Source organism: Lynx canadensis, chromosome B4 (assembly GCF_007474595.2).
Source record: "Lynx canadensis isolate LIC74 chromosome B4, mLynCan4.pri.v2, whole genome shotgun sequence".
NCBI classification, from domain to species: Eukaryota; Metazoa; Chordata; class Mammalia; order Carnivora; family Felidae; genus Lynx; species Lynx canadensis.
This window is the reverse complement of record NC_044309.1, coordinates 20,021,659-20,048,681: the sequence shown is the minus strand read 5'-3', so window position 1 is coordinate 20,048,681 and position 27,023 is coordinate 20,021,659. Positions and strand designations below refer to the sequence as shown.

Genomic DNA, 27,023 nt, shown 5'->3' with positions numbered 1-27,023 from the left:
AAAAAGTACATCTATTAATGCCAGAAAAAGCACCTAACAAAATTCAACACCCATTTGTGACTTTTTAAAATAAATACATAAGAATGGGGCACCTGGGTGGCTCAGTGGGTTGGGCTCAGGTCATAAGCTCACGGTTAGTGAGTTCAAACCCTGCGTCAGGCTCTGTGCTGACAGCTCAGAGCCTGGAGCCTGCTTCAGATTCTGTGTCTCCCTCTCTCTCTGTTCCTCCCTTGCTCGTGCTCTGTCTCTCTCTCTCTCTCAAAAATAAAGATTAAAAATTTTTAAATAAATACATACACACATACATAAGAAAAATAGGAATACAATGCAGGTAACTTCCTCAACTTCATACAGACATCTACAAAAACCCTACAGTGGTTTTCATCATCTACAAAAAAGCCTACTTAGTGGTTTTCATCATGGAATCAACCCTTTCCCCAAAGGTCTTAAATCTTAAATCCAAACCATGCTGAGATTTCTAGCCAGAAATTTCACTAAAGGCGTACAAATTGAGAAGGAAGAAATAATAATAACCCTACAAAGAAAATCCCAAGGAATCTGTAATAAAACTCCTGTAATTCATACAAGAATTCAGCAAGGTTGCAAAATCTAAGGTAAAAATCAATTGTTACTACCATGCCATGACACCAAAATTAAACATTCAATACTACTTCTAACTGCTTCCCCCAAAATTAAATACTTAGGTATAAATCCACAAAATGTGTATAGGACTTGTAGGCTGAAAACTACATAAAAGTGCCAAAAGATAGGCACCTGAGTGGCTCAATCAGTTAAGTGTCTGACTTCAGCTCAGGTCATGATCTTGGCGTCCATGAGTTCAAGCCCGGCATCAGGTTCTGTGCTGACAGCTCAGAGCCTAGAGCCTGCTTCAGATTCTGTGTCTCCCTCTCTCTCTGTCCTTCCCCAAGTTGCGCGTGCACACGTGTACGAGTGCTCTCTCTCTCCCCCCCCCCCCAAAAAATAAGCATTTTAAAAAATTATTTAAAAAAGGGGTCAGTGAGAAATACAATACTTATAGTAAAAATACTATGGACAAGGGAAAAAAGTTTCCCTCCACCAACAGTTAAGATACACTACAGGAGGGGCGCCTGGGTGGCTCAGTTGGTTGAGCATCCAACTTCAGCTCAGGTCATGATCTCAAGAGATCAAGAGTCACATGTTCCATGGACTGACCCAACCAAGTGCCCCCACTATTTATCTTTTTATATTTTTGAACCATGTCAATATATCACTTAACCAAAAACTAAGTAAGTTAATTCAAGCTATTGCAATTCTCCAGACAAAAAAAAAAAAATTAAAGCTTAAATTATGCCAATGACTATAGAGGTAAAGAAATCAAATTTAAAAAAATTTTTTAATGTTTATTACTTTTGAGAGAGAGACAGAGAGCAAGCAGGGGAGGGGCAGAGAGAGAGGGAGACACAGAATCGGAAGCAGGCTCCAGGCTCTGAGCCGTCAGCACAGAGCCCGACGCAGGGGTCGAACCCACAGATTGCAAGATCATGACCTGAGCTGAAGTCGGCCACTTGACCGACTGGGCCACCCAGACACCCTGAGAAATCAAATTTAAGATGCCTAGGATACCTAGATACAGATATCCAGAAGGTAATTGCAAATATGGATCTGAAGGCTAGATAAAAATTATTCAGGTGATATTATTAATACTTAGATTCCCCAAGCATACATCATAATTTTTCACAGAGTTAAGATAATCAAACAAACAAGCCAGAAAAGCAATCGTGTAACTTAAATTTTAAAGGAAGGAAGGAAGTAACACCAAACAGGAAACCAAAAGGCAATATGTGTAAAGAGGTTAGAAGAAAGCAGCTTCCCAAAAGTCATGAGAAGAGAGAGTTGCAATGCAGTGATCAGTTTTTACAATGACACTAGTGATCACAGAGCAACTGAGTGATCACAGTTTTAAATGCTGACAAGTGGATCAAAGAGAATGAAAACTGAAAAAATGTTGGATTTGCCCATTTGAAGTTAACAGCATAATCAACAATGGCAGACTTAGAGCCAAATGTAATAATATCAAAGGTGAATGAACAGGAGTTTGTGGTATCTTATGCACTTATTTATTTACACTCAAATTTTTTTCAGAAAAGGATCTGAGGCAGTGCACACATTAACAACCTGTATTATAACAACAAAAAATAGAAAAATGAACATTGAAAGCCAGTATGAAGGTCATCCCCCTGATTTAGGGAAACTGCTCTTACCCCTGACTCCAACTATGTAGTTCTAGTGAGGGTTGCCATTCATAGTACCCTCCCCACTCCAGCCACAGGGATGGTGGGTACATGATCCAAGACAGGCCAATCAGAGTCCTTCCCAGGATTCTTCAAGAGAGCCCCTTCTTCTGGTAGAAGGGGCTGGGAAGATGAGAGCCAAGAGCTGCCAGCAGTCATGGTTCCAGCCTCATGAAGTAGAGAGTCTGTAGTATGAGAGAATGAAATCAACACGCAGAGAAACAGAGATAAGAGGTGAAGTCCTAAACCCCACAGGAGGAGAAGGAAGAAACAAACATACTAATAATCAGATTAATATAACTGATGTAACTAAAGACCAGATTTGGTTCTGGGCTGCCTGATAGCCAGAACAAAAAGAAAAACAGAATGTGTATCACCAGAGCTATCAAAAAGGAGGAAATATACCAAATCCTCAAGGGAGTCACTTTTCCTGATGCTAAGTTATTAAAAGAATTTCTTTGTACACGAACTTTTATATAAGGATTACTAAAAGACGAAATGGACAAGTGTCCATGATGAGAGTCTTACAGCAAATACAGATTTCATACACAGCTGCTTAAAATGACAACAAAGTGTATCTCAATCATTATGTACAACTAAGAGGCTAGACTATACTAGACAGGTGAAGCAGAAGTATCAACTACAGCTTTATTCTTCCAGGAAGCTCGCTAGGTAAAGAGAAAAGACAAGAAATGAAAAGGGAAAAATGTAAAGGGAAAGTAGAATCCATGGGAAGATTCAAAAATGTCTGTAAAGTGAGTAGGGGAAACAAACCAAGTAAAAAGGACAGACTAAAACATAAAACAAGACCCTGGAAGAAATGGGAAAAGACCACATCATGAGCACAGGTAGTTAATTCCACCCTCCTTCCTAGAACTCCAGTAAGTGAGGTAAAAGGACATAAAGTCACAAATAGAAAAAGAACATAAGAGAAGACAACAGCTATAAAATTTTGGAAACTAGAAAGGAGACAAGGAGTAAATGACTTAACAAATCAGAAAAGGTTGCTGCAATAAGATAAGCCCAAAAGTAATGTATCTTAGACTACATAGCACCAGAAACTGGAGAAACTTTAGGTACCAGGCACTAGGGGGTAGGAGTCACACATGCACACTGCTGGTGTATGTATCCAAAAAGAATGCGTTCAGGTGAAGCTAAAAAGGAGAGACGGGATATACTGAAAAACAACCAAACTCCCCTCTAATCTACTTCTCAACTACTCCCATCCTCAGAAACTGCAGAAAGGGTAAATGAGGAAATCTGGATTTGAGGATACCAAGCACAGCTGAGGAAAGGGGTACCATACTGAAAAAGAAGAATTAACTGAAAATCTAATTGTAAATAGGAAATTCCAGCAAACATCTGGCTCAAAGAATACTGGTAACCAGGTCTGTCAATCCCAACCAGATGAAAGACTTCCCTCTCAATAAACTAACCAGCTGGTGGTCTCCTAATAAAAGAATCCAGTTAGATCACCTAAAATGAAGGCAATCAGCAACAATCCCTGCCCACGCACACAGAGCTTCCAATCTCAAATAGGTGCCTAAGAGTCACCACACTTTTTTAAAGGAATTCTTTTATTTATTTTTTATCGCTTCTCAGCCTCTTGGCTAAGATCAAGTGTAGGAATTCTTTTATTTTTTTATTAATTTTTTCTGAGAGAGAGAGTGCGCACACACGAGTGGGGGAGGGGTAGACAAAGTGGAAGATGGAGATCTTAGGCAAGATCCAGGCTAGGCGTGGAGCCCAACACCCGGCTCAATCTCACAACCTTGAGATCATAACCTCAGCCTAACTCAAGAGTCAGCTGCTTAACTAACTGATCCACCTAAGCACTCCCAAGTGTCACCAGATTTTTAAGCAAAGTCTCTAACAGGACAGGCCAAAACAACAATACAAAGAATTTCTGAGGAAGAGAGTCCCAGGAGCAGAAGAAAACTTCAGAAAACTGACACAAAACAAAACAAAAAAACCTTCTGGTTAATACCTTCACAATGAAGGGAAATACAACATTCAAGAGATATTCCATACTCATGGAATGGAAGAGGCAATATTGTTAAAATATCCATACTACCCAAAGCAGGCTATAATCCCTATCAAAATACCAACATTTTTCACAGAACTAGAATAAAACTAAAATTTGTATGGAAAACCACAAAAGACTAAATAGCCAAAGCAATCTTGAGAGAGAAGACCAAAGCTGGAGGTAACACAATCCCAGAGTTCAAGATACATTACAATGCTATAATAATCAAAACAGTATGCAACGGCACAAAAACAGACACACGGATAAGTGGAACAGAAGAGAGAGCTCAAAAATAACCCGACGCTTATATGGTCAAGTAATCTCCAACAAAGAAGGCAAGAATATACAATGGAGGAAAGACAGTCTCTTCAACAAACGGTGCTGGGAAAACTGGACGGCTACATGCAAAAGAACAAAACCGGACGCCTTTTTAGTCACAAACAAAAATAAACTCAAAATGGATTAGATCAAAATTTGAGAGCTGAAACCAGAAAACTCCTAAAAGAAAACATAGACAGTAATATCTTTGACATCAACCATAGAAACATTTTTCTAGGTAGGTCTCCTTAGGCAGGGTGAAAAAAAAAACAAAAATAAATTATTGGGACTACATCAAAATAAACCCTTTTGTACAGCAAAGGAAACCCTCAACAAAATGAAAAGAAAAGGCAACTCACTGAATGGGAAAAAATATTTGCAAATGATGTATTTGATGAGGGATTAATAGGCAAAATCTATAAAGAATGGGGGTGGCCTGACTGGCTTAATCGACAAGAGCATGTGACTCTTAATCTCAGGGTCATTAGTTCAAGGTCCATGTTGGGTGTGGAACCTACTTAAAAAAATAAAAAATTAAAATATATGCTAAATGAAAAAAAAGAACTTAACACCAAAAAATCCAATTTAAAAATGGACAGAGGTTGAGGCACCTGGCTGGCTCATCTGGTGGAGCGTGTGACTCTTGATCCCAAGAGTTTGAGCCCCACGTTGGGTGTAGACATTACTTAAAAATAAAATATTTTTTAAAAATGGGCAAAAGACCTGAAACAGACATTCTTCCAAACAAGACATACAGATTGAACAACAAACACAATAAAAGATGTTCAACATCACTCATCATCAAGGAAATGTAAATTAAAATCACAATAAGAAATCACTTTACACCAGTCAAAATGGCTAGTATCAAAACCACAAGAAATAACAAGTGTTGGCAAGGATATGCATGGAGTAGTGGGAACCCTCGTGCACTGTTGGTGGCAGTATGAATTGGTGCAGCCACATTGGAAAGCAGAATGGAGGTTCCTCAAAAATTAAAAATAGATTACCATATGACGTAGTAATTCCACTACTGAGAATTTACCCAAAGAAAATGAAAACACTAATCCAAAAACATATACGCACCTTTATGTTTACTGCAGTATTACAATAGCCAAGATAACAGAAGCGACTCAAGTGTCCATGGAAAAAGAATGAGCCATAAAAAAAGAATGAGACCTTGCCATTTGCAACAACAAGGATGGCCCTAGAGGATATTAGGCTAACTAAAATAAGTCAGAAAAAGACAAATACCATATGATTTTGTTTAAATGCGGAATCTAAACAAAACGAATGAAGGAACAAAGAAAATAAGCAAAAACAGACCCTGAGGGAATGGGCAAAATGAGTGAGGAGGAAGTAGGAGATACAGGCTTCCAGTTATGGAATAAGTCACAGGGATACAAAGGCACAGCAGAAGGAATATATTCAGTGATTTTGTCACAGCACCGTAGGGTGACAGATGGCAGCTACACTTGTGGTGAGCACAGCATAACACAGAGAGTCGTGGAATCACTATGTTGCACACCTGAAACTAATGTAACCTTGTATGTCAACTATACTTCAACTAAAAAACAAAGAAATAAAGACATCCAAGAAATAAAAACAGAAGATAAAAAATAAAACACAGAACACAAGAGAAAAGTATAATAGACTTTAAAAATTTAAGTGAAGGGTCAGAAGACAAAGTAAGGAATTGCCTCAAAAAGTAGAACCAAAGCGGCGCCTGGGTGGTTCAGTCAGTTAAGCGTCCGACTTCGGCTCAGAGCATGATCTCAAAGTTCATGGGTTCGAGCCCCACATCAGGCTCTGTGCTGACAGCTCAGAGCCTGGAATTTCCTTCATATTCTGTGTCTCCCTTTCTCTCTACCCTCCCCTGCTCATGCTCTCTCTCTCTCTCTGAAAAATAAACATTTAAAAAAAAAAAAAAAAAGAACCAAAAAAAAAAACTTAAACACAAAATATTAAAAATTGGAAAATTAGTTCAAAAAGGCCAACATCTTACAGAGAACAAACCGAGGGTTGATGGGGGCTAGGGAGAGGGGAAAGTGAGTGATGGGATTTGAGAAGGGCACTTGTTGGGATGAGCACTGGGTGTTGTATGGAAACAAATCTGACAATAAATTATGTTTAAAAAAAAAAAAAAGGCCAACATCCAAATAAAGAAACATACAGGTATGCCTGGGTGGCTCAGGCAGCTAGGCGTCCAACTCGATTTCAGCTCAGGTCATGATCTCAGTGTCATGAGATCAAGTCCAGCATCCAGCTCTGCACTGGGCATGGGGCCTGCTTAAAATTCTCTCTCCCTCTGCCCTTCCAACCACCCCTGCACACACACGCATGCTCTCTAGGTAAAAAAAAAAATTAAAAATACTCAACATCACTCATTATCAGGGAAATACAAATGAAAACCACAATGACATACCACCTCACACCAGTCAGAACGGCTAAAATTAACAACTCAGACAACCACAGATGTTGGCAAGGATGCAGAGAAAAAGCATCTCTTTTGCACTGCTGGTAGGAATGCAAACTGGTGCAGCCACTCTGGAAAACAGTATGGAGGTTCCACAAAAAGTTTAAAAAAAAAAGGGCGGGGGCGCCTGGGTGGCTCAGCTGGTTGGGCGTCCAACTGCGGCTCAGGTCATGATTTCAGGTTTTTTAGTTCAAGCCCCTCGTCAGGCTCTTTGCTGACAACTCAGAGCCTGGAGCCTACTTCGGATTCTGTGCCTTCCTCTTGCTCTGCGCCTTCCCCACTGCCCACCCCCCCACTGTTATCGCTTTGTCTTGCTCTTAAAAATAAACAAACATTTGAAAAAAAAAAAGTTAAAAATAGAACCACCTACCAATTACACTACTAGGTATTTATCCAAGGGATACAGGTATGCTGTTTCCAAGGGGCATATGCACCCCAATGTTTATAGCAGCACTATCGACAATAGCCAAAGTATGGAAAGAGCCCAAATGTCCAACAACAGATGAATGGATAAAGAAGATGTGGTATATATATACAATGGAGTATTACTTCGCAATCAAAAAGAATGAAATCTTGCCATTTGCAACAACATGGATGGAACTAGAGGGTATTATGCTAAGCGACATTAGAGAAAAATATCATATGACTTCACTCATGTAGAATTTAAGATACAAAACAGATGAGAAGGAAAGCAAAAATAATATAAAAACAGGAAGGGGGACAAAAATAAGAGACTCTTAAATATACAGAACTAATGGTTGCTGGAGGGGTTGTGGGTAGGGGGATGGCTAAATGGGTAAGGGGCACTAAGGAAGACATTTGTTGAGATGAGCGCTGGGTGTTATACATAGGGAATGAATCACTGGAATCTACTCCTGAAATCATTATTGCACTATATGCTAACTAACTTGGATGTAAATTTTAAAAATTTTTTTTGATTAAAAATAATAAGAAAAAAGAAAATAAAGAAAAATACTGAAAAAAATGACAACAGAACTGATGAAATCATCAAAGAAATAATTTTTAAAAGTTCTACTATTGACCGAACTTAAGTTCCCTAACATGATTTGCCAAATCAAAAGGGCCATTGTATGCCTAATACAATGAGTGAGGGGAAACACACTACCATGAAAAATACCAGAAATAACCTGGATAAAAAAATACTAAATCCAGGGGCGCCTGGGTGGCGCAGTCGGTTAAGCGTCCGACTTCAGCCAGGTCACGATCTTGCGGTCCGTGAGTTCGAGCCCCGCGTCGGGCTCTGGGCTGATGGCTCAGAGCCTGGAGCCTGTTTCCGATTCTGTGTCTCCCTCTCTCTCTGCCCCTCCCCCGTTCATGCTCTGTCTCTCTCTGTCCCAAAAATAAATAAACGTTGAAAAAAAAAATTTATAAAAAAAAATACTAAATCCAGAAAGAACAATCACATACAAAATATTAGAAATCAGGACTTCACAACATTTCTTAACAGAAACACTGAAAGCTAAAAAGCAAATTGCCAAAATTCTAAAGGAAAATGATTTCCAACCAAGAATTCTATATTCAGCCAAACTATCAATCAAGATGATAAAGCCAACAATTTTATCAAACCTGAAAAACCTTTAAAAAATTATTCCTCACAAACCATTTTCTATGAAGTTGCTAGACATGCCCACCGAAACAAGCAAATAAACCATTAGAGATGAAGAAATGGGGAAGTGAGGTGTTATAAAACAGAATCCAAAATAAGCAAGAAACAAAGAAACTCCCAAGATTATAGTGAAGGGAAGACCCAGGCCTAAAGAGAAACCAGCCCAGATGACAGCAGGGAGATGGTACCCAGAAGAAGGTCTACCGATTTAAAAAGGAAAGGAAAGTGAAAAGTGAAAGAGGAGGGAGAAGAGGAGGCAGAAGGAGAAAGAAAAGAAGGGGAGAAGAAAAGAAGGGGGAGGGAAAGAGAAAGAAGAGGGAGGAAGAGGGGAAGGGGGAGGAAGAAGAGAGGAAGAGGATGGAGAGGAGGAGGAAAAGAGGGAGAGGAGAAAGAGAAAAAGGAAAAGGAAAATTGAATTCATGGAAAATTTTACTAATACACTACCTGATTCATTAACCATTTGGAAGATTATATGAAGAAGCAACAGAGGGAAAAAATTTAGCCTTAAATAAAGAATACAATGAAACTTAAAATACAAGATGATTATTAATCCCAAGGAAATGAAATTAATAAAAAAAAATCAGTATACTTTTGGCTCAAAAATGAACAAAATATTTAAGTAGTCATAATAATGTAAATATTACTGTTCAACACTACTGATTTAACAAAACTCTGTGATATACTGAAAGGTAACTACTAAAATTGATATGTCAAGAACAGCTGCTTATGGGGGTGCCTGGCTGGCTCAGTCAGTAGAGCATGCAACTCTTGATCTCAGGAGTTGGGTGCAGCTGGGGTGCAGAGCTTACTCAACAAAAATAAACTTTAAAAAGCAATAGCTGTGGGGCACCTGGATGGCTCAGCTGGTTAAGCGTCCAACTCTTGATTTCACCTCAGGTCATGATCTCATGGTTCATGAGTTGGGAGCCCCCATGTCAGATTCCGAGCTGACAGTGCAGAGTGGGCTTAGGGTCCTCTCTCCTCTCTGCCCCTCCCCTGCTCACGCTCTAAATCTCTCTTCCTCTCTCTCAAAATAAATAAACATTTAGAATTCTGTAAATAAAATAAACAATAGCTGCTTACACATTCCTTTTAGAAACATACAAGTACCAGAAGGAACGGCCAAAAGAAGGTGCTTCTGGTAATGAGATGAGGGTTCAAGGGTAAAGCAGCAGGTACTGTTTTGTTTGAGTGAGAAAAGTTTTTGGTAATACCAGACTTAGACTATGTGCATTCATCGCTCTGGTAAACATAAAAATTAAATCCAAAAAAAAGGGAATAAATAGGTGCCATATGCTGGGCAAGGTATCAATTTCCTTTCTCTCACTAGTTACACAGGTGAGAGTTACACTTGTTAATACAAACAAGTATTAAGCACCTACTTCATATCAGCCATTAGGTTAGGCTCTTCTCACAGTAAAAGAAGAATTCAAGAGAGACCAGAGAAATTGGCCACTTACTACATTTTATCTATGGTGGTAAGCACTAAATCTGTTAACTTTCTAAAAGCACCTCTTTCAAAGCTGTAAGAACTTAATGTACTATGAGAAATTTAAAGGCAAATATTAGATATGAATCAGCAATAAGAAAAAAATGTTAGCAAATATTTAACTCTGAAGGCATTTTTTTTTTTAATGTTTATTTATTTTTGAGAGAGACAGAGTGCAAGTATGGGAGGGGCAGAGAGAGGGAGACACAGAAACCAAAGCAGGCTCCAGGCTCTGAGCTGTCGGTACAGAGCCCGACACAGAGCTTGAACCCACGAACTGTGAGATCATGACTGAGCCGAAGTCAGACACTTAACCGACTGAGCCACCCAGGTGCCCCAATGTTTGTTTAGTTTTGAGAGAGAGAAAGACCAAGCACGAGTTGGGGAGGGGCAGAGAGAGACACAGAATCTGAAGCAGGCTCCATGACCTGAGCCAAAGTCAGATGCTCAACCGACTGAGCCACCCACCCAGGCACCCCAATTCAGAAGGCACTCTATTTAAAGTATACAAGCTAAACTGCTTGTACAGAAATAAAAGGGAGAAAGTTATATATGAAATTTTAACTGCCTTCTTGCACTTGGGAATCAAAGGTAAATTGAAAAAAAAAGAAATCAAAGATAAATTTGAAAACAATATTTAAGGGGCGCCTGGGTGGCGCAGTCGGTTAAGCGTCCGACTTCAGCCAGGTCACGATCTCGCGGTCCGGGAGTTCGAGCCCCGCGTCAGGCTCTGGGCTGATGGCTCAGAGCCTGGAGCCTGTTTCCGATTCTGTGTCTCCCTCTCTCTCTGCCCCTCCCCCGTTCATGCTCTGTCTCTCTCTGTCTTAAAAATAAAAATAAACGTTGGAAAAAAAAGGAAAAAAAAAAATTAAAAAAAAAAAAAAAAAAAAAAAAAATATTTAATTATGTATATATCATGGTAAATCTCCAAGTGGCAGAAATAAAAAAGAAAAGTTAAAAGAATAAACATCAGTTGAAGCTGAGGCACTTAATGAAAATATCAGATCTAATATATAATACATACACCCTAGAGACTGGGGTGGACTATGACACCAGCATAGACCCTAGACACGTAAAAAAAAAGTTCTAACTGGGTTCCCTGCATGAGGACAGGAGTTGTTAAGTGCCTATCCCACAACCAGAGGGGAATCTATCCTAGAAAAACATGGCCTAGACCAGTAAGACTAGAGATGCTGCACTGAAGATGTCTGTTCTGGACGTGAGGAGTCACTCTAGAAAAACTGGAAACTCAAACCTATGTTGAGAGAGAGTGGGGCCCAAAATCCATTATCTAAAGAGTCCTGGGACACCTGGGGGGCAGACTCACGATTTCAGCTTAGGTCACACAGTTTGGTTAGGGAGACTGAACCCCACCTCTCACTCTGCACTGACAGCAGGGAGCCTGCTTGGGATTATCTCCCTCTCTCTGCCCCTCCCCCACCCACCTCCGCATGCATGCTCTCTCTCAAAAATATATATAAACATTAAAAAAAAAAAAAAAAAAACCAGGGGTGCCTGGGTGGCTCAGTTAAGCGTCCAACTCTTGGTTTCAGGTCAGGACATGATCTCATGGTTCATGGGTTCAAGCCCTGCGCTGGGCTCTGGGCTGAGGGTGGAGCCTGCTTGGAATTCTCTCTTTTCCTATCTCTCCGACCCTCCCCTGTTCATGATCTCTCTCAAAATAAATAAATTATTTATGAATAAATAAATAGATAGATAGATAGATAGATAGACAGATAGATAAATAGTACTGCAATCCAAATCAAGAAACAAAAATCAGTCTGGAGCAATGAACTCCATCCAGTAGGCAAACTCTAACAGTCTGCTGTTATCAACCCCAAAGCCATTCTCCAGATCTTCCCTAGTAACAAAACTCCAATTGTATTTAGTTCTCCAACTGACCCATATTTTGAATTATAACAATTCAAAGCCAGTAAAATTAAGCATAATCTGTTGCCTGGGGCTTCAAGAAAATTTAAGAGAATCAGTCAGCTGGGAGGAAACTCAATTTTCATTTTGCACCCCATTCTGCCTAGAACTTCTTTCCACAGTCACAATGACTGTTTCAGCTGCCATCCTCTCTCTGACTGCGGGACAACCCTGAAAACAAAAACCATGTGCTAAGGTTGGTATAGTAGGAGGACAAAAAAAGCCTGATCCCAAATGATGTCACAAGAGCTGTCATAAAAGCTTTAAAAGGCCTTTTGAACTCCTTTTAAATGAAAGAATCTGTAAATCTGTAAATTCCTAATCTATAGAAGCCACTAGAATCTGGTCTTTGGTAAGGTCACACAGGGTTCTTCAGAGACAGAGCAAATGCAAACACTTTCCATAGTAACATCTTCACTGTGTTCCTAGAGGAACAGGAATCCCAAGGAAGACAACTCCTGAGGATTAGCTCACAGCCAAAAATTACAATGAAGACATCTACCACCAGAGTTAACAAACAATTCTAATTCTAATTTAGAGAAATCTAAAATCTCTAAGAGGTTTTAAAATAAGTATTTTTTTTTAAGTAAGCTCTTCGCCCAATGTAAGACTTGAACTCATGACCCTGAGATCAAGAGTCATGTGCTCCATCGACCAACCCAGCCAGGGGCCCCTAAAATAAGTATGTTTCAAATGTTCAAGTAATAAGGGAATATAATCCATAAGGCAATAATAGCAAAATATTATAAAAAAAGAAGCAAATGGAAACATAAAAACAAATAGAAAGTCTACATATACTTTACTCAGACAAGAAATTCACTCATAGGGTTAACAATATGCATAAATTTCAAGACAGAGCTAAAGAGATTATCCACAATAGAGAGATAAGATAGAAAATATGATGAAAAAGAAATTAAAAGACAAGCAAAAAAGAACAAGAATCTCAAGCATATACCTTAATTAACAGTTCCAGAAGAAAATTAAATGGGAAGGTGACATATGAAGAGAGAGCAGAAAATCTGCCAACATGTAAGAAAAACTGAGTCCACAGAACAAAAGCTGATCAGCTCTGAAGCAGGATAAGCATACTGTCAACAGATTTTCTATTAGCACAATTAGATACCAGAAGACAAACTAGAATAAATTCTTTACTTACAGGAAAACAATTATTACTCTAAAATTCAAACTAGCATATAAGACAGCAAAATAATAACATTTTTAGACAGAGATGAATATAGTTTGCTTATTGCTTACTAGGCACTGAACCCTAGAACTGTATTTTAAAAAGAGGGGTGCCAGGGTGGTTCAGTCGGTTAAGCGTCCAACTTCAGCTCAGGTCATGATCTTATGGTTCATGGGTTCAAGCCCCACGTCGGGCTCTGTGCTGACAGCTCAGAGCCCGGAGCCTGCCTCAGATTCTGTGTCTCCCTCTCTCTGACATTCCCCCACTCGTACTCTGTATGTCTATCTCTCTCTCAAAAATAAACATTAAAAAAAAATTTTTTTTTAAAGAAAAGTAAATGACTATAAAGCTGCAAGGCAAACAAAAAACTGGGTTAAACAAAAACATCAGTGGGGCGCCTGGGTGGCGCAGTCGGTTAAGCGTCCGACTTCAGCCAGGTCACGATCTCGCGGTCCGTGAGTTCGAGCCCCGCGTCAGGCTCTGGGCTGATGGCTCGGAGCCTGGAGCCTGTTTCCGATTCTGTGTCTCCCTCTCTCTCTGCCCCTCCCCCGTTCATGCTCTGTCTCTCTCTGTCCCAAAAATAAAAACGTTGAAAAAAAAATTTAAAAAAAAAAAAAAAAAAAAAAAAATCAGTAATGTTATATCTAAATTATAAACCCCTATTTAAAAAAAACACAATTTGGGACGCACCTGGGTGGCTCAGTCAGTAAAGTATTCAACTATTGATTTCAGCTCAGGTCATGATCTCACAATTCACGGGTTCAAGCCCCACATCGGGCTCTGTGCTGGCAGTGCAGAGCCTGCTTGGGATTCTCTCTCTCCCTCTCTCTGCCCCTCCCCCACTCATGAGCTCTTTCTTTCCGAAAACAAACTTTTAAAAACTAAATAAAATATAAACATAAAAATAAGGAAATTAAATACACTGTGGCTCTATAACAAAACACTAAAAAGCAGATAAAAAGAATGAATTAGATCAGTATGTATTAATGCAGCTATATCACAATTTACAGAACACATATACAATGATACCATTCCTGTAAAATAATACTAGATGGTATTTATGAATATAGACATGTAGTATAAGTATTAAAACAGATGGTAGTGTATGCATACAATGGAATATTATTCAGCCATAAAAACGAAGGAAATCATGCTGTTAGCAACAACACAGATCAACCTTAAGGGCATTATGCTAAGTGAAACAAATTAGAGAAAGACAAATACAAATCTTCCCCAGTATACAACAGTGTTATGTCCCAATAAACCTATCACAAGTTGAAAATATGACATAAGCTAAAAATGCATTTAATACACCTAAACCTACAAACATCACAGCTTAGCCTAGCCTACCTTAAATGTATTCAGAACACTCACATTAGCCTACGGTTGGGCAAAATCATCTAACACAGAACCTATTTTAAAATACAGTGTTATGTATTGAATACTGTACTGAAAATGAACAACAGAGTGGCTGTTAAGTATACTGGTTATTTGCCCTCCTAATCAAGTTGGCAGCTGATTGGGAGATGAGGCTCACAGGTGCTGCCCAGCAGCATCACAAGCGTATCGTACCGTGTATCACTGTTCTGGGAAAAGATCAAAACAAAACTTGAAATACAGTTTCTACTGAATATATACTGCTTTCACAACCACGTAAGGTCAAAAAATCCCAAGTCAGGAACCGTCTGTACTATATGCTCTCAACTTACATATGGAATCTAAAAGAACCACTCTCATAGAAACAGAGAACAGAGTGGTGGTTGTCAGAGACAATGGATGGAGGGTAGGGAAAAGGGGTGAGGTACAGTCAAAAGGCAGAAACTTCCAGTTATAAGGTCTGGAAACATAACATACAGCATGGTGACTATAGTTAACAAGACTGTATTGTGTATACGAAAGTTACTAAGAGTAAATTTTTTTCAAGTTGTTTCTGTTTTTTGTTTTTTTTTTTTTATTTTTTTTTTCAACGTTTATTTATTTTTGGGACAGAGAGAGACAGAGCATGAACGGGGGAGGGGCAGAGAGAGAGGGAGACACAGAATCGGAAACAGGCTCCAGGCTCTGAGCCATCAGCCCAGAGCCTGACGCGGGGCTTGAACTCACGGATCGCGAGATCGTGACCTGGCTGAAGTCGGACGCTTAACCGACTGCGCCACCCAGGCGCCCCTGTTTTTTGTTTTTAAGGAAGCTTTACATCCAAACATGGGGCTTGAACTCATAACCCTAAGATCAAGAGTCCTATGCGCTACCAACTGAGCCAGCAGGCATCCCAAGAATAAGTCTTAAAGGTTCTCGTCAAGGGGCACCTGGGTGGCTCAGTCGGTTAAGCGGCCGACTTTGGCTCAGGTCATGATCTCGAGGTCCGTGAGTTCGAGCCCCGAGTCGGGCTCTGTGCTGACAGCTCAGAGCCTGGAGCCTGTTTCAGATTCTGTGTCTCCCTCTCTCTGACCCTCCCCCATTCATGCTCTGCCTCTCTCTGTCTCAAAAATAAATAAACGTTAACAAAAAAAAAATTAAATAAAGGTTCTCGTCAAAAGAAAAGAAACAGGGCACCTGGTGGCTTAGTCAGTTAAGCACCCAATTCTTGATCTCAGCTCAGGTCATGATCTCAGGATGGTGAATTCAAGCCTTACGTTGGGCTGCAAGTAGGACATGAAGCCTACTTAAAAAATAATTAAAAAAAAAAAAAAAAAAAGAGGGGCGCCTGGGTGGCTCAGCTGGTTAAGCGACCAACTCTCAATTTTGGCTCAGGTCATGATCTCACAGTTTGTGAGATCAAGCCCCACATCAGGCTCCATGCTGATAGCACGGAGCCTGCTTGGGATTCTCTCTCTGTGTCTCTCTCTCTCTCACAAAATAAATAAATAAATAAACTTAAAAAAGAAAAAGAAAAAGAAAATTGTAATTATGTTAGGTGATGAATGTTAACTAAATTCACTGTGGTAATCATTTTACAACATATAAACATATCAAATCATTACATTGTATACCTTAATACAATGTTATATGTCAATTATATCCCAATGAAACTGGAGAGGAAGAGAGAGAGAAACAGACAGACGGACAGGTTGGTCCCAAGACACGCTAAAAGGTTAACGGATGACTCAGACTGGGGACAGTACAAAAGTATTTCAAGTTAATATTTTTTTACTATTCTTTTTCAGAAGGTAAGAGTTGAGGCAAATATGAAGAATCAACATTAGTTCATTGTGAGTGAAGAGTATTTATGTTCTATATTCATAACAATTTGTGATAACTAAATATATACTAATGTAATTTTACTTAATAAAATTAAATAGAAATATACACTACAGTTAAGCATATAGTTTAGATGGTTTTATAGATATATAGGGACTTTTGCATTATATATCTTCATTAAACAAAAACTGAAAAATGTGCAACTCTAGGTCAATCCCCAAATTCTGGGTTTACATTCCATCTAGTAGTTCTTCCCCAACAATGTTAAGAAGCCAGGAATAAATACAATATAAAGAGGCAGAAGAGTAGGAAAAAGTTACATCTCACCTCCGGTAGAAATCGTCTTTTCATTTAGAGCTAGAATAGCAATACCTAAATAATGTAAAATCCTAATGGGCTTTTAGCCGTTTTATTCTCTTGCACAATCCACTCTATGTTTTCAAAGTAGAATATTTAAAACCTAATATATCCTCTTTATCTCATTAAAATTATATAAGTAGATAAAATTTCTAGTAAGTCTCCTCAGCCTGTCGTAATTAAAAACAAATACCCATTAAATACAAAACAGTCATCAGTAAGTATCTTAATCTCTAACCACCAAGAAGTTAGTAAACAGTGTTAAGTCTAATCAAAAATCTTCAGCAAAAATACATGTTCACTTGAGATAAATAAGCAATTCAAGTGCTTTTTCTGAACAATGAATGCCTACCTACAAAGAGTTTCCCTTAAAAACCATCCAAACCTTCCCTCACTCTTTTACTTTCCTCTTCCCTTACTTTTTCAACATTCAGTCTAATCCTACAATCTCTACTCTCTTCAGTACCCTATAATGAGAGGTCTGCCCAAACCAGGGAACTACGACTGTGGTCTTAGAAACTTTCCCAATGCTTCAGGTCCTTACAGCAAGGTTCTACTGCAGGTTCTCCTTTCCTGAACGTTCATGATCCGTTCGTGGTAACTTGTTCTCTTACTCTCCACAAGTGTGGATGGATATTCACCATAGCCATCTTCATTTTTCTTTTCTCTAACAAAAAAATGTCATTGGTTCCCAGTCTTCCTTCTAGGCAGCTACAACTCCAACTTAACTCCATTACATTAATCCTAAATTTCCAATGAAAACTCCCAGCAGCATCAAAACAAACATGCCCAAAACAGAACTTTACTCTTCAAGTTTGCTCTCCTTTTGCCATTACTCTATGACTGTTTACGGTACCACCATTCCAGAGTGATTAACTTTGGTACTCAGAATTGTCTTTGATTACTCCCTTTCCTCTACCCAATATCCATGTGTCATTTCATCCTTTAAAATGTTCCCTCCCTTCCTTTTCACTCCCTCTCCTCCTTTCCACTCCCTCCCCTTCCAGTCTCACATATTTAGTGTAATATCATCCTGTGTTTCAGTTTCTAACTTCCCATTTCAAATCCATTCCATCCACTACCAAACTTCTTGTGAGAAATTACAACTTTATTACTCTGGTTTTTACTCTATAGTATCTGCCAAGGTACTACCAGCTCATAATTCCCTCTTCTCTGAGAAATGAGCTATCTCAACCCACAGACATCTTGTGTCTTAAGCAACCTTACTGCCTAGCCATGGCTAACTGGTCCAGAGTCAGGCACCTCATCCAAGCCGACCCAGTTTCTTTCCTCCCCAAAGGAACAGGAGATTCAGATGGACAGTTAAGTCTCTTGAGACAGGAAACAAAATATTAGGAGCTGAAGTATGGCCACTTTTCACCACAGGAGGCAATACAGAACATGATGATTGAGAGCTTAATCACAGCCCAGCCTCCAAATAGATATGCATTTCTCTTAAAATCATGATGTCTTGGGGCGCCTGGGTGGCTCAGTCCGTTGAGCATCCGACTTCGGCTCAGGTCATGATCTCACTCAGTCTGTGAGTTTGAGCCCCGTGTCAGACTCTGTGCTGACAGCCCAGAGCCTGGAGCCTGCTTCTGATTCTGTGTCTCCCTCGCTCTCTGCCCCTCCCCCACTCATGCTCTGTCTCTGTCTCAGAAATAAACATTAAAAAATTAAATAAAAAACATGATGTCTTTACCCATAAAATGTGAACAAAGTACCTCAAAGGTTTGATAAGATGATTAAACCAGATAATTGTAGAACATTTAACATAGTACCTGACAGATAGTAAACAGCTAGTAGCAGAGAAACCTGCAGAAAGGAAAAGAATAAAGCAGACAAAGAAAAGCAAAAATAAGATTAAGACTAATTCAATTCTGGGGCACCTGGGTGGTTCAGTCGGTTAAGCATCCAACTCTTGATTTCAGCTCAGGTCATGATCTCACAGTCTGTGAGAGAGTCTGTGGGGATCCAAGCTGTCAGCATACTCTCTCTTCTCTCCCTTCTCCTCTCCTCTCCCCTCTCCTCTCTCTCTCTCTGTCCCTTGGGATACTCTCTCTCCTGTCTCTCTGTCCCTTTCCTACTTGCGTGCCACACACTCACGCTCTCTCTCAAAATAAATAAACGTTAAAATAAATAAATAAGGGGCACCTGGGTGGCTCAGTCGATAAAGTATCTGACTTCAGCCGGGGTCATTATCTTGCAGTTTGTCAGTTCAAGCCCCACATCAGGCTCTGTGCTGAGCGCTCAGAGCCTAGAGCCTGCTTCAGATTCTGTTTCCCACTGCCTCCTCTCTCTGCCCCTCCCCCACTCGCACGCTGTCTCTCTCTCTCTCTCTCTCTCTCTCAAAAACAAACATTAAAAAAAATATTTTTTTCATAAATAAAAATAAATAAATAAATAAATAAATAAATACGGGTGTCTGGGTGGCTTGGTTGGTTGAGCATCCAACTTCAGCTCAGGTCATGATCTCACAGTTTGTTTGAGCCCCATGTCAGACTTTGCGCTGGCGGTGCGGAGCCTGATCCAGACTCCCTGTCTCCCTGTCTCTCTCTGCCCCTCCCACACTGGCGTGAGAGCGTGTGCATGCGCGCTCTCTCTCTCTCTCTCTCTCTCAAAAATAAACATTACAAAAATAAAAACAGGGCGCCTGGGTGGCTCAGTGGGTTGAGCGTCCGACTTCGGCTCAGGTCATGACCTCACGGTTTGTGAGTTCGAGCCCTGCATCGGGCTCTGTGCTGACACCTTGGAGCCTGGAGCCTGGAGCCTGCTTTGGATTCTGTGACTCCCTCTCTCTCTGCCCCTCCCCCACTCGCACTCTGTCTCTGTCAAAAATAAATAAAATGTTGAAAAAAAAATTTTTAAATACATAAATAAAAATTAAAATAAAATAAAATAAAATAAAATAAAGCCTAATTCAATTCTTGGGGTGCCTGCCTGGCTCAAAGCATATATGACTCTTGATCTTGAGGTCCTGAGTTTGAGCCCCACCGTGGGGGTAGAGATTATTTTAAAAATAAATAAATAAGCAAAGTAATAATGTAATTACCGAAAGGGAAGGATTTACTTTAAAAAAAAAAAAAGACTAATTTAATTCCCTAAGTAACGGATACATTTCCATGTTAGGCTTCTTGGCTCCTCTATCCTCACATTAAAATGTCCTTGTGGATGGGGCACCTGGGTGGCTCAGTCGCTTAAGGGTCTGATCTGGAGGTTCGTGGGTTCGAGCCCTGCCTTGGGCTCCGTGCTGAGCTCAGAGCCTGGAGCCTACTTCGGATTCTGTGTTTCCCTCTGCCCCTCCCCTGCTTGTACTCTGTCTCTCTTTCTCTCTCTCAAAAATAAACATTAAAATGCCCTTGTGGCTCAGTCACTAGAGCATGTGACTCTTGATCCCCAGTTGTGGATTCAAGCCCCATGTTGGGTGTACAGATAAGTTAAAGATAAAACCTTAAAATAAACAATAAGATGACCTATCTCTGCCTATTTAAGCTTAGAATGAGTTTTTGTTTTTACAAAGGACCTTATCTTTTATAACTGTACACTACAGGAAATTAAAGGAAGTTGTGCCTCTTCTTTAGAACCTCGAATGACCCCCCCATCCTACCGTATAACACTAAAATAAAATGTGTTCTTCAATATGCCTTGTAAGGTAACTACCTCAATTCACCTTGATATCTTAACCATGCCCTCAGAGAATAAAGGAATAAAAACAGGCAACAAGTGGCATTTAAGGCAAATAATTTTGGCATTCTACTACTCCCCATTGACAGAGCTCTTTATCCTCTCTCAATATCTGCCTTCCTATTTTCTAATCTTCCTCTGGCCTTGAATCTACTGTGACATCCTCTGGAATAGCCTCACCTACTATCAATGTTTACTAATGAGTTAAAATATAACTTCCTTTGCTTGGTGACCCATCAACCCCAAAACTATAAAATGCTACAAAGACGAACAAAAACCAAAAAGGAGACCTATGCATACATCAAATCCTAAAATTTATATGACTGATTCCATCCCCTACTTGCTAATTCCAACCATTGTAATGCTAGAATAAGCTATAATTCTGCTATAGTGTATTCTCACACACAAACAAAACATATGAACAGAATAATGCTCTGAGTTTCACAGTCCTAAATAGGCTACTCAGCTATGACTTCTAATCAAGAATTGCCTAGGCAAAAATAAAGTTTCCATGCTACTCATGTAGGTAGAAAAGCCGAAATGTTTGTTTTCTACCTTCTGTCAAATTCTCTAGTCAACACCAAAAAGGAACTATCGCATAGCAAACAGTAATACTTTTATATGATTGATGAAAATTAAGTTTATTTCTCCCTAATATTTCCAGAAGCTCAATTGTAAAAAATGCCTTGGGCCACAAAGAATAAACATATCTCCCTTATGATTACAATAAGTTTACAAAAGTGTTCAGAAAGAAGGTAGCCAGCCATGTGAAAAAGGAAGATTCTTATGTTGCTTTGCCAAAGAGACTAAATGTCTGAAAATATTGAACATTCAAAGTTAAAATATACATGTGCAATGCAGTAAAAATATGAGTGGTTAAACTCTAGTGTTTTTTTTATTCATTAAACAGACCCTAGCAGAATTATCAGCTTAACTTCCTTATGTTCTACTGCCATCATATTCTCACTAATGATTAACTAATTTAACCCTTCAAACCAGTAAAAAGGGCTAAAGCCCAGCTACAACTTTATGTTTTACCTGTTCAACATATAGTTATGTGGCTCAATTTGTTTTTTCAGAGTTTGTAAATTTGGTTTAAAACAGTTAAGTTGATATCTGGCCCAAATTCAAATTTGAACAAGACTGAAAACCTTTCAAACTGAAACATTAAGTGTGTAGCATCCTAAGCTACTCACTGAAGTATTTTAATGTTTTTGATAAAACAGTTCTTACCACTCTGGCTGCTCTCTCCTGAGATTCACATTTCCTGCAAAACCATGGTCCAGTGGGTACTTGAACAATGCCATAGCAAGCTATTGGGAAATAAAATATTTTAAAATATATTAAAATTTAAAGAATTACAGAAAATTAAATACCCTTTCAAAGCCCTCTTAAAATAATTACCTCTCAGACTATTCACATAAAACACCTTCTTTGTAAAGAATTAAAACATTTTATATTTTTATTTACCACATATATATTACCACCACCTAATAAAACCTGTATGACATTTTAATAAAAATGTTAAAGGACCAGCCTTTTGTTATTTTATTTAAATAAGTATAAGCATTACAAAGGGTACTTATCTGGGGAGCTGGGTGGCTCAGTTGTTTAAGCATCCAACTCCTGATTTCAAGCTGGGACCACCCTCACCCCACCTCCCCTCCCTCCCACACACACACACACACACACACACACACACACACACACCCTCTCCAGTTCCACACTGACACTGGGGGGCCTGCTTGGGATTCTCTCTCTGCCCCTTCCCTGCTCACTCTCTCACACTCTCTCTCCCTCTCTCTCAAAATAAATAAATCTAAAAAAATTGTTTATTCTTTTATGATAGAAAAAATATCAAGTAAAAATTAACACATAGATTCTTTACAAAGAATTACTAAGAAACTCGTTAATTCATTCCTGTATCCTACAGTTTAAATAGAAAGCATTTTAGGTAAGGCTAATGAAAATATTTTTTTTTTTAATTTTTTTTTTTTCAACGTTTATTTATTTTTGGGACAGAGAGAGACAGAGCATGAACGGGGGAGGGGCAGAGAGAGAGGGAGACACAGAATCGGAAACAGGCTCCAGGCTCTGAGCCATCAGCCCAGAGCCCGACGCGGGGCTCGAACTCACAGACCGTGAGATCGTGACCTGGCTGAAGTCGGACGCTTAACCGACTGCGCCACCCAGGCGCCCTTGAAAATACTTCTAAATCACCTGTCAAAATGAGCAACAAGTATTGCAGAAAAGAAAACGAAATGTAATGTTAAGCGTGAAATGATTCCGTTTGTATAAAATGGAAACGGCAAATCAACAGAAAGTACACTAGTGGTTGTCTAGGGGAGTTGGGGAGGTGTTGGGGAAAAAAAGGGCAGTAACTGCTAACAGTCCACGGTTTTCTTTTTAGGTTGATGAAAATGTTCTAAAACGGAGTCTGTGGCAATAAATGCAAAACCCTAAATGTACTAAAACCAGTGAATTGTACGTTTTAAGTGGGTAAATTATTTGGTATGTAAATCACATCTCAAAGCCATTACTTTAAAAAGCGTGTATTTATTGGGGCACCTGGGTGGCTCAGTCCTTAAGCGACCGACTTCGGCTCAGGTTATGATCTCGTGGTTTGTGGGTTTGGGCCCCACTTCGGGCTCTGTGCTGACAGCTCAGAGCCTAGAGCCTGGAGCGTGTTTTGGATTCTGTGTCTCTCTCTGTTTCTTCCCCGCTCACACTGTTTCTCTCTCTCTCTCTCTCAAAAATTAAGCTTAAAAATCTTTTTTTTTAAAGTGCATATTTATTTCTAAATATATGATGTGAATGTTCCAACAAGTGATCTGAGTATATGTAAATCACACTCTATTTTTAAAAAAAATTTTTTATTGGTATTTAACTAGGAATTGAAATTTTCCCAAAAACCTAGAACACTAATATCCAACTGACATTCTCGCATGAACTTGCTCACAGGAAGCTTGAAAATATCTTAAATATTGGAAAACACTCAAAGAATACAAAATCAACACAAATTTTTAAAGCTCCCAAAAGCTAAACTTGAAATTCCTTTTAAAATTCATAAATATATCAGTGTAAAAACATTCGGTCAAGAAACCCTGCATGAATATCCAAAAACTTACATTTTAATTCAGAAGTACTACTTCCGGACAAGAAAATTTATGCTTAAATGAATGTCTTCCGTATTGGGAGATGACATTACTTATTAAAACTTGGTAACTGAGGATCCAATTCATAAGAAATACGTCCACAAATGCGAACGAACACTATGATGGAAATGCTATACATCATTTCTAAAACTTTAAAAACAGCATATAGGTTTCAACACATATTGTTTTCACTCCTTAAAAAAGGAAGGTGTGCAGGGCGCGCCTGGGTGGGTCAAAGGTTCGACAGGGTGGTTAAAGGCCCAACTCTTGGTTTCCACCCAGGTCATGACCCCGTGGTTCCTGGGTTCAAACCCAAATCAGTCTCTGTCCTGATGGTGTGGAGCCTGCTTGAACTTCTCTCTCCCTCCCTCTCTCTGCCCCTTACTTGCTCACTCCCTCTCTCTCAAAAAAACAAAAAACAAAGTTTAAACGGAAGATGTGCAATTAGGTTTTCGTTAAAACTGACTGCACCCCAGTAATTAATTCACTATCTCCTAAGTCTCCCTTCCCCATTCTGAGATTTCATTCTACGAAGAATGCACTTCAACCTCTTATGTTTCACATTGTCTCATTTGGTAGTGTCCTTTCCATATACTACTAAATATCAACAACACTCGGCCAAATACAGAAACGGGAAGCGGGGCGGATTGGTAACAGGGACAATATGTGTAACAGACACCCAAAAATTATCTAGGTTTCCTTACCACAAGATACGGGAAAAGTCAGAAACTTCAATGGCCAGAAAACTCCCTAAGTGCCCTCGCCTTTTCTGTAATATCCAAAAAAACTCACCGAATGGAAACACCCAGAAATAAGCTAAGATGCTCCCCAAGTCACTGGCCGCACCACCACCTCCTCTTCTCTCCAGTCACTTTAGCTGAGGAAGTGGCCAGATACAGCCACTGAACAGCCTTATCCACCAGCCTAGGGCAGCTCCGCCAAGCCACTCCTGCAGCACACGACGGCGACGGCGGAAGGCCACCGTCTTCTACGCAGGAAGCTCCCAGTCCGCAGCAGCAGGGTCTCCGCCAGAAAGCTTGGGGGTGCAGCAGTGGCGCCTTCCCTCCCTAATCTAAAGCGCCAAGGCCACCCCTCTGCCTCCGCGACCCGCCCAGGCGCAGCGAGTGGCATTCCCGAGCCCGACTCCATGCCACAGGAAGTCTCCAGACACACTGCGGCAGACAGGAGCAGCCAGTGAAGGGGGAGGGGCCTCCACGTTCCCAAACCCAAACCCACTGCCACCGCGACACCACCGAAGGGCGCACACTCGGTCCTGCCGCCGCCCCCGGGGCGCAGGCCGCGGCCCCGCACCCCCCCACCCCACCCCACCCCCTCGCCTCCAACCACCGCCTCGGAAAGTCTCCAGCCCCACGGCTCCGGGCGCAGGCGGCGGCCAAATGACACTTGAGAGAGTGAGCGCAGAATCACATGACAGCCCAGGCCACACGCACTTTCTCCCACATGCACAGCCCACACCCCCTCCGCCCCGCTGCGGACCCTCGGAGTCAATCCCGGGCCGCGGAACGAGGCGGGGGCGGGGGCGGGGCGGGGCGGGGGGAGGGGCGGTAGGAGAACTGGCAGTTGCTGCCAAGGTGGGGGAAGCGGTGACGGTTGGGAGCAGGCCGGGTTCGGCCCGGCGGGCGGTTGGGTGTTTACCTTGATGCACCGCGACGCTGCAGCCGTGCCCGTCGCAATAAACCAGCGGGTTCTCGGCCCAGCCTCTCTCGTCTGAGCAAACGCAACAGCCTCCAATCATCTCCTTCATACTATGGGAGACCTCGTCCTCCAGTGACACGGGCCGGTCGCTAGAGACCATCTAAGAGGGAGTTGGGGGGACCATTAAAAAACACATGCAAGCCAATTAGCGCTTCCCCCCCCCCTACCGCACAGCCACCCGCGTCCCCGCTCCCTTCCCTACGTCCCCGGCCCCCGCCCGCCGCTCGGCCGCTCGCTCACTCGGGCTTTGCCGCTCAGTCACTCACGTTCCGCACAGGAGTCAGGAGCCATGTCCTTGCTGACTCCCCCCACCTCCCCTCCACCGCCTCCTCCGCCTCCTCCTCCTCCTCGTCTTCTTCCCTCCCCACCTCCACCCGGCCGCTAACGCTGGAGCCCGGAGAGGGCACACATAATCAAGTAGGCCTCCGCACAGGCGCACTGGGGGGGCTCCCGCTGGGGCAGGGGCAGCCAGGGAGGGGAAGGGGGCTGCGCTTCCTCCTCCGAGCGTCACTCGGCGTGCGCGCCCGCCCTGCGGCCGGCGTGAGGGAGAAGGCCCGGGAGAGGCAAGGCCTGCGTGCGCGCCGCCGCGTCCGGCCCGCAGCCCCGGCCTACCTCCCGGCCCCTTCCCCTCCCCCGCGCGGCTCGCAGCCGCCGAGGTGTGCTTGGGGAGGGGGGGGGAAGGAGGGGGTGGTGAGTGGAGCCGGCGGCGCGCTGAGGCCGGAACGAGCCAACGAGAGGACGCGGGGGCGCGCACGCGGGGGCGGGGACGTTGGGGCCGCCGTCTGCAGCGCCGCGCCGGTCGCGCGGGCTGAGCGTGCACGTCTGGAAGGGGCCCCAGAGGGAGGGAGGGGAGGAGGATGCCGAAGACCCGGAGGGAGGGTTGTTGTTTTTCTTTTTTTTTTTTTTAATCGGAGTAGCCAGAGGGGACTGACTTCCCCGGGGCACCTCTCTGCTTTGAGAACCTACCTGCGGGCCTTTTCCTCAAGAGCTGGCCCGTGGGTAACAAGGGGTAGGGCAAGTATGCCAGCTTCCATGAAGGGTGCAGTGAAGCATGGCTTCCTGCAGTTGGCCGCGCTAACTTCACAGTGCTGCCGCAGCTTCTCCACCCATTAAATTCACATCCTGGACTCTACCCAAAGTTCACGCAGTGGAAGTGCCACCAGATCCGCAGCCCGTTTACACACCACATTGGCCCCAGTGACAAATGAAAGTGCATCACACACTGAAGGTCAAAAGCCTGGGTTAGGGTAATACTCAAAGAGGGAACACCAAGGCTACCTTTAGCTTGCTGTTAGAAGAACAAATGGTTGTTAATCAGGAATTAGCAATATAAAGTGATGACCTGGAAAATGCCGTAATGTGATACCAAAGGATGAAGGAACCCAAGTTCTAGTCGGTCACCAAAAGATAACCATGAGAGAGGGGAGCCCAGTTTTGTTTGAGGATTTCTCTGATCTGACTCTGTACTCCAGATTTACTCTCTTGAAAATTTAAGGTCCCTTTTTTGTTTTTTCAAGGTGATTTAAGTGGCAGAAAGATGGGAGCTCGCTCTTCACATACAAATAAGAAATGGATTAGGCCTATCTGAATAGAGT

General features: G+C 41.5%; 1 protein-coding gene across 12 annotated transcripts in view; it reads right to left on the bottom strand.

Moving 5' to 3' along the window:
* The window catches only part of MLLT10 (MLLT10 histone lysine methyltransferase DOT1L cofactor), a 243,168-nt gene extending 217,130 nt beyond the window's left edge, over window positions 1-26,038 (bottom strand). For 6 of the 12 annotated variants that reach the window (XM_030321046.1, XM_030321049.1, XM_030321050.1 and 3 more), the window contains exons 1-3: window positions 25,669-25,764; window positions 25,369-25,528; window positions 21,791-21,870 (exon numbers count right to left, since the gene is read on the bottom strand). In XM_030321046.1, coding sequence (XP_030176906.1) covers window positions 21,791-21,870; window positions 25,369-25,528 — 240 coding nt within the window. In that variant the 5' untranslated portion in view covers window positions 25,669-25,764. Of the gene's footprint in view, window positions 1-2,243; window positions 2,427-21,790; window positions 21,871-25,368; window positions 25,529-25,668; window positions 25,773-25,796 lie in introns of those variants that run through there. The other 6 variants (XM_030321048.1, XM_030321047.1, XM_030321054.1 and 3 more) reach the window with 6 other exon arrangements.
* Window positions 26,039-27,023: the final 985 nt, after the last annotated feature.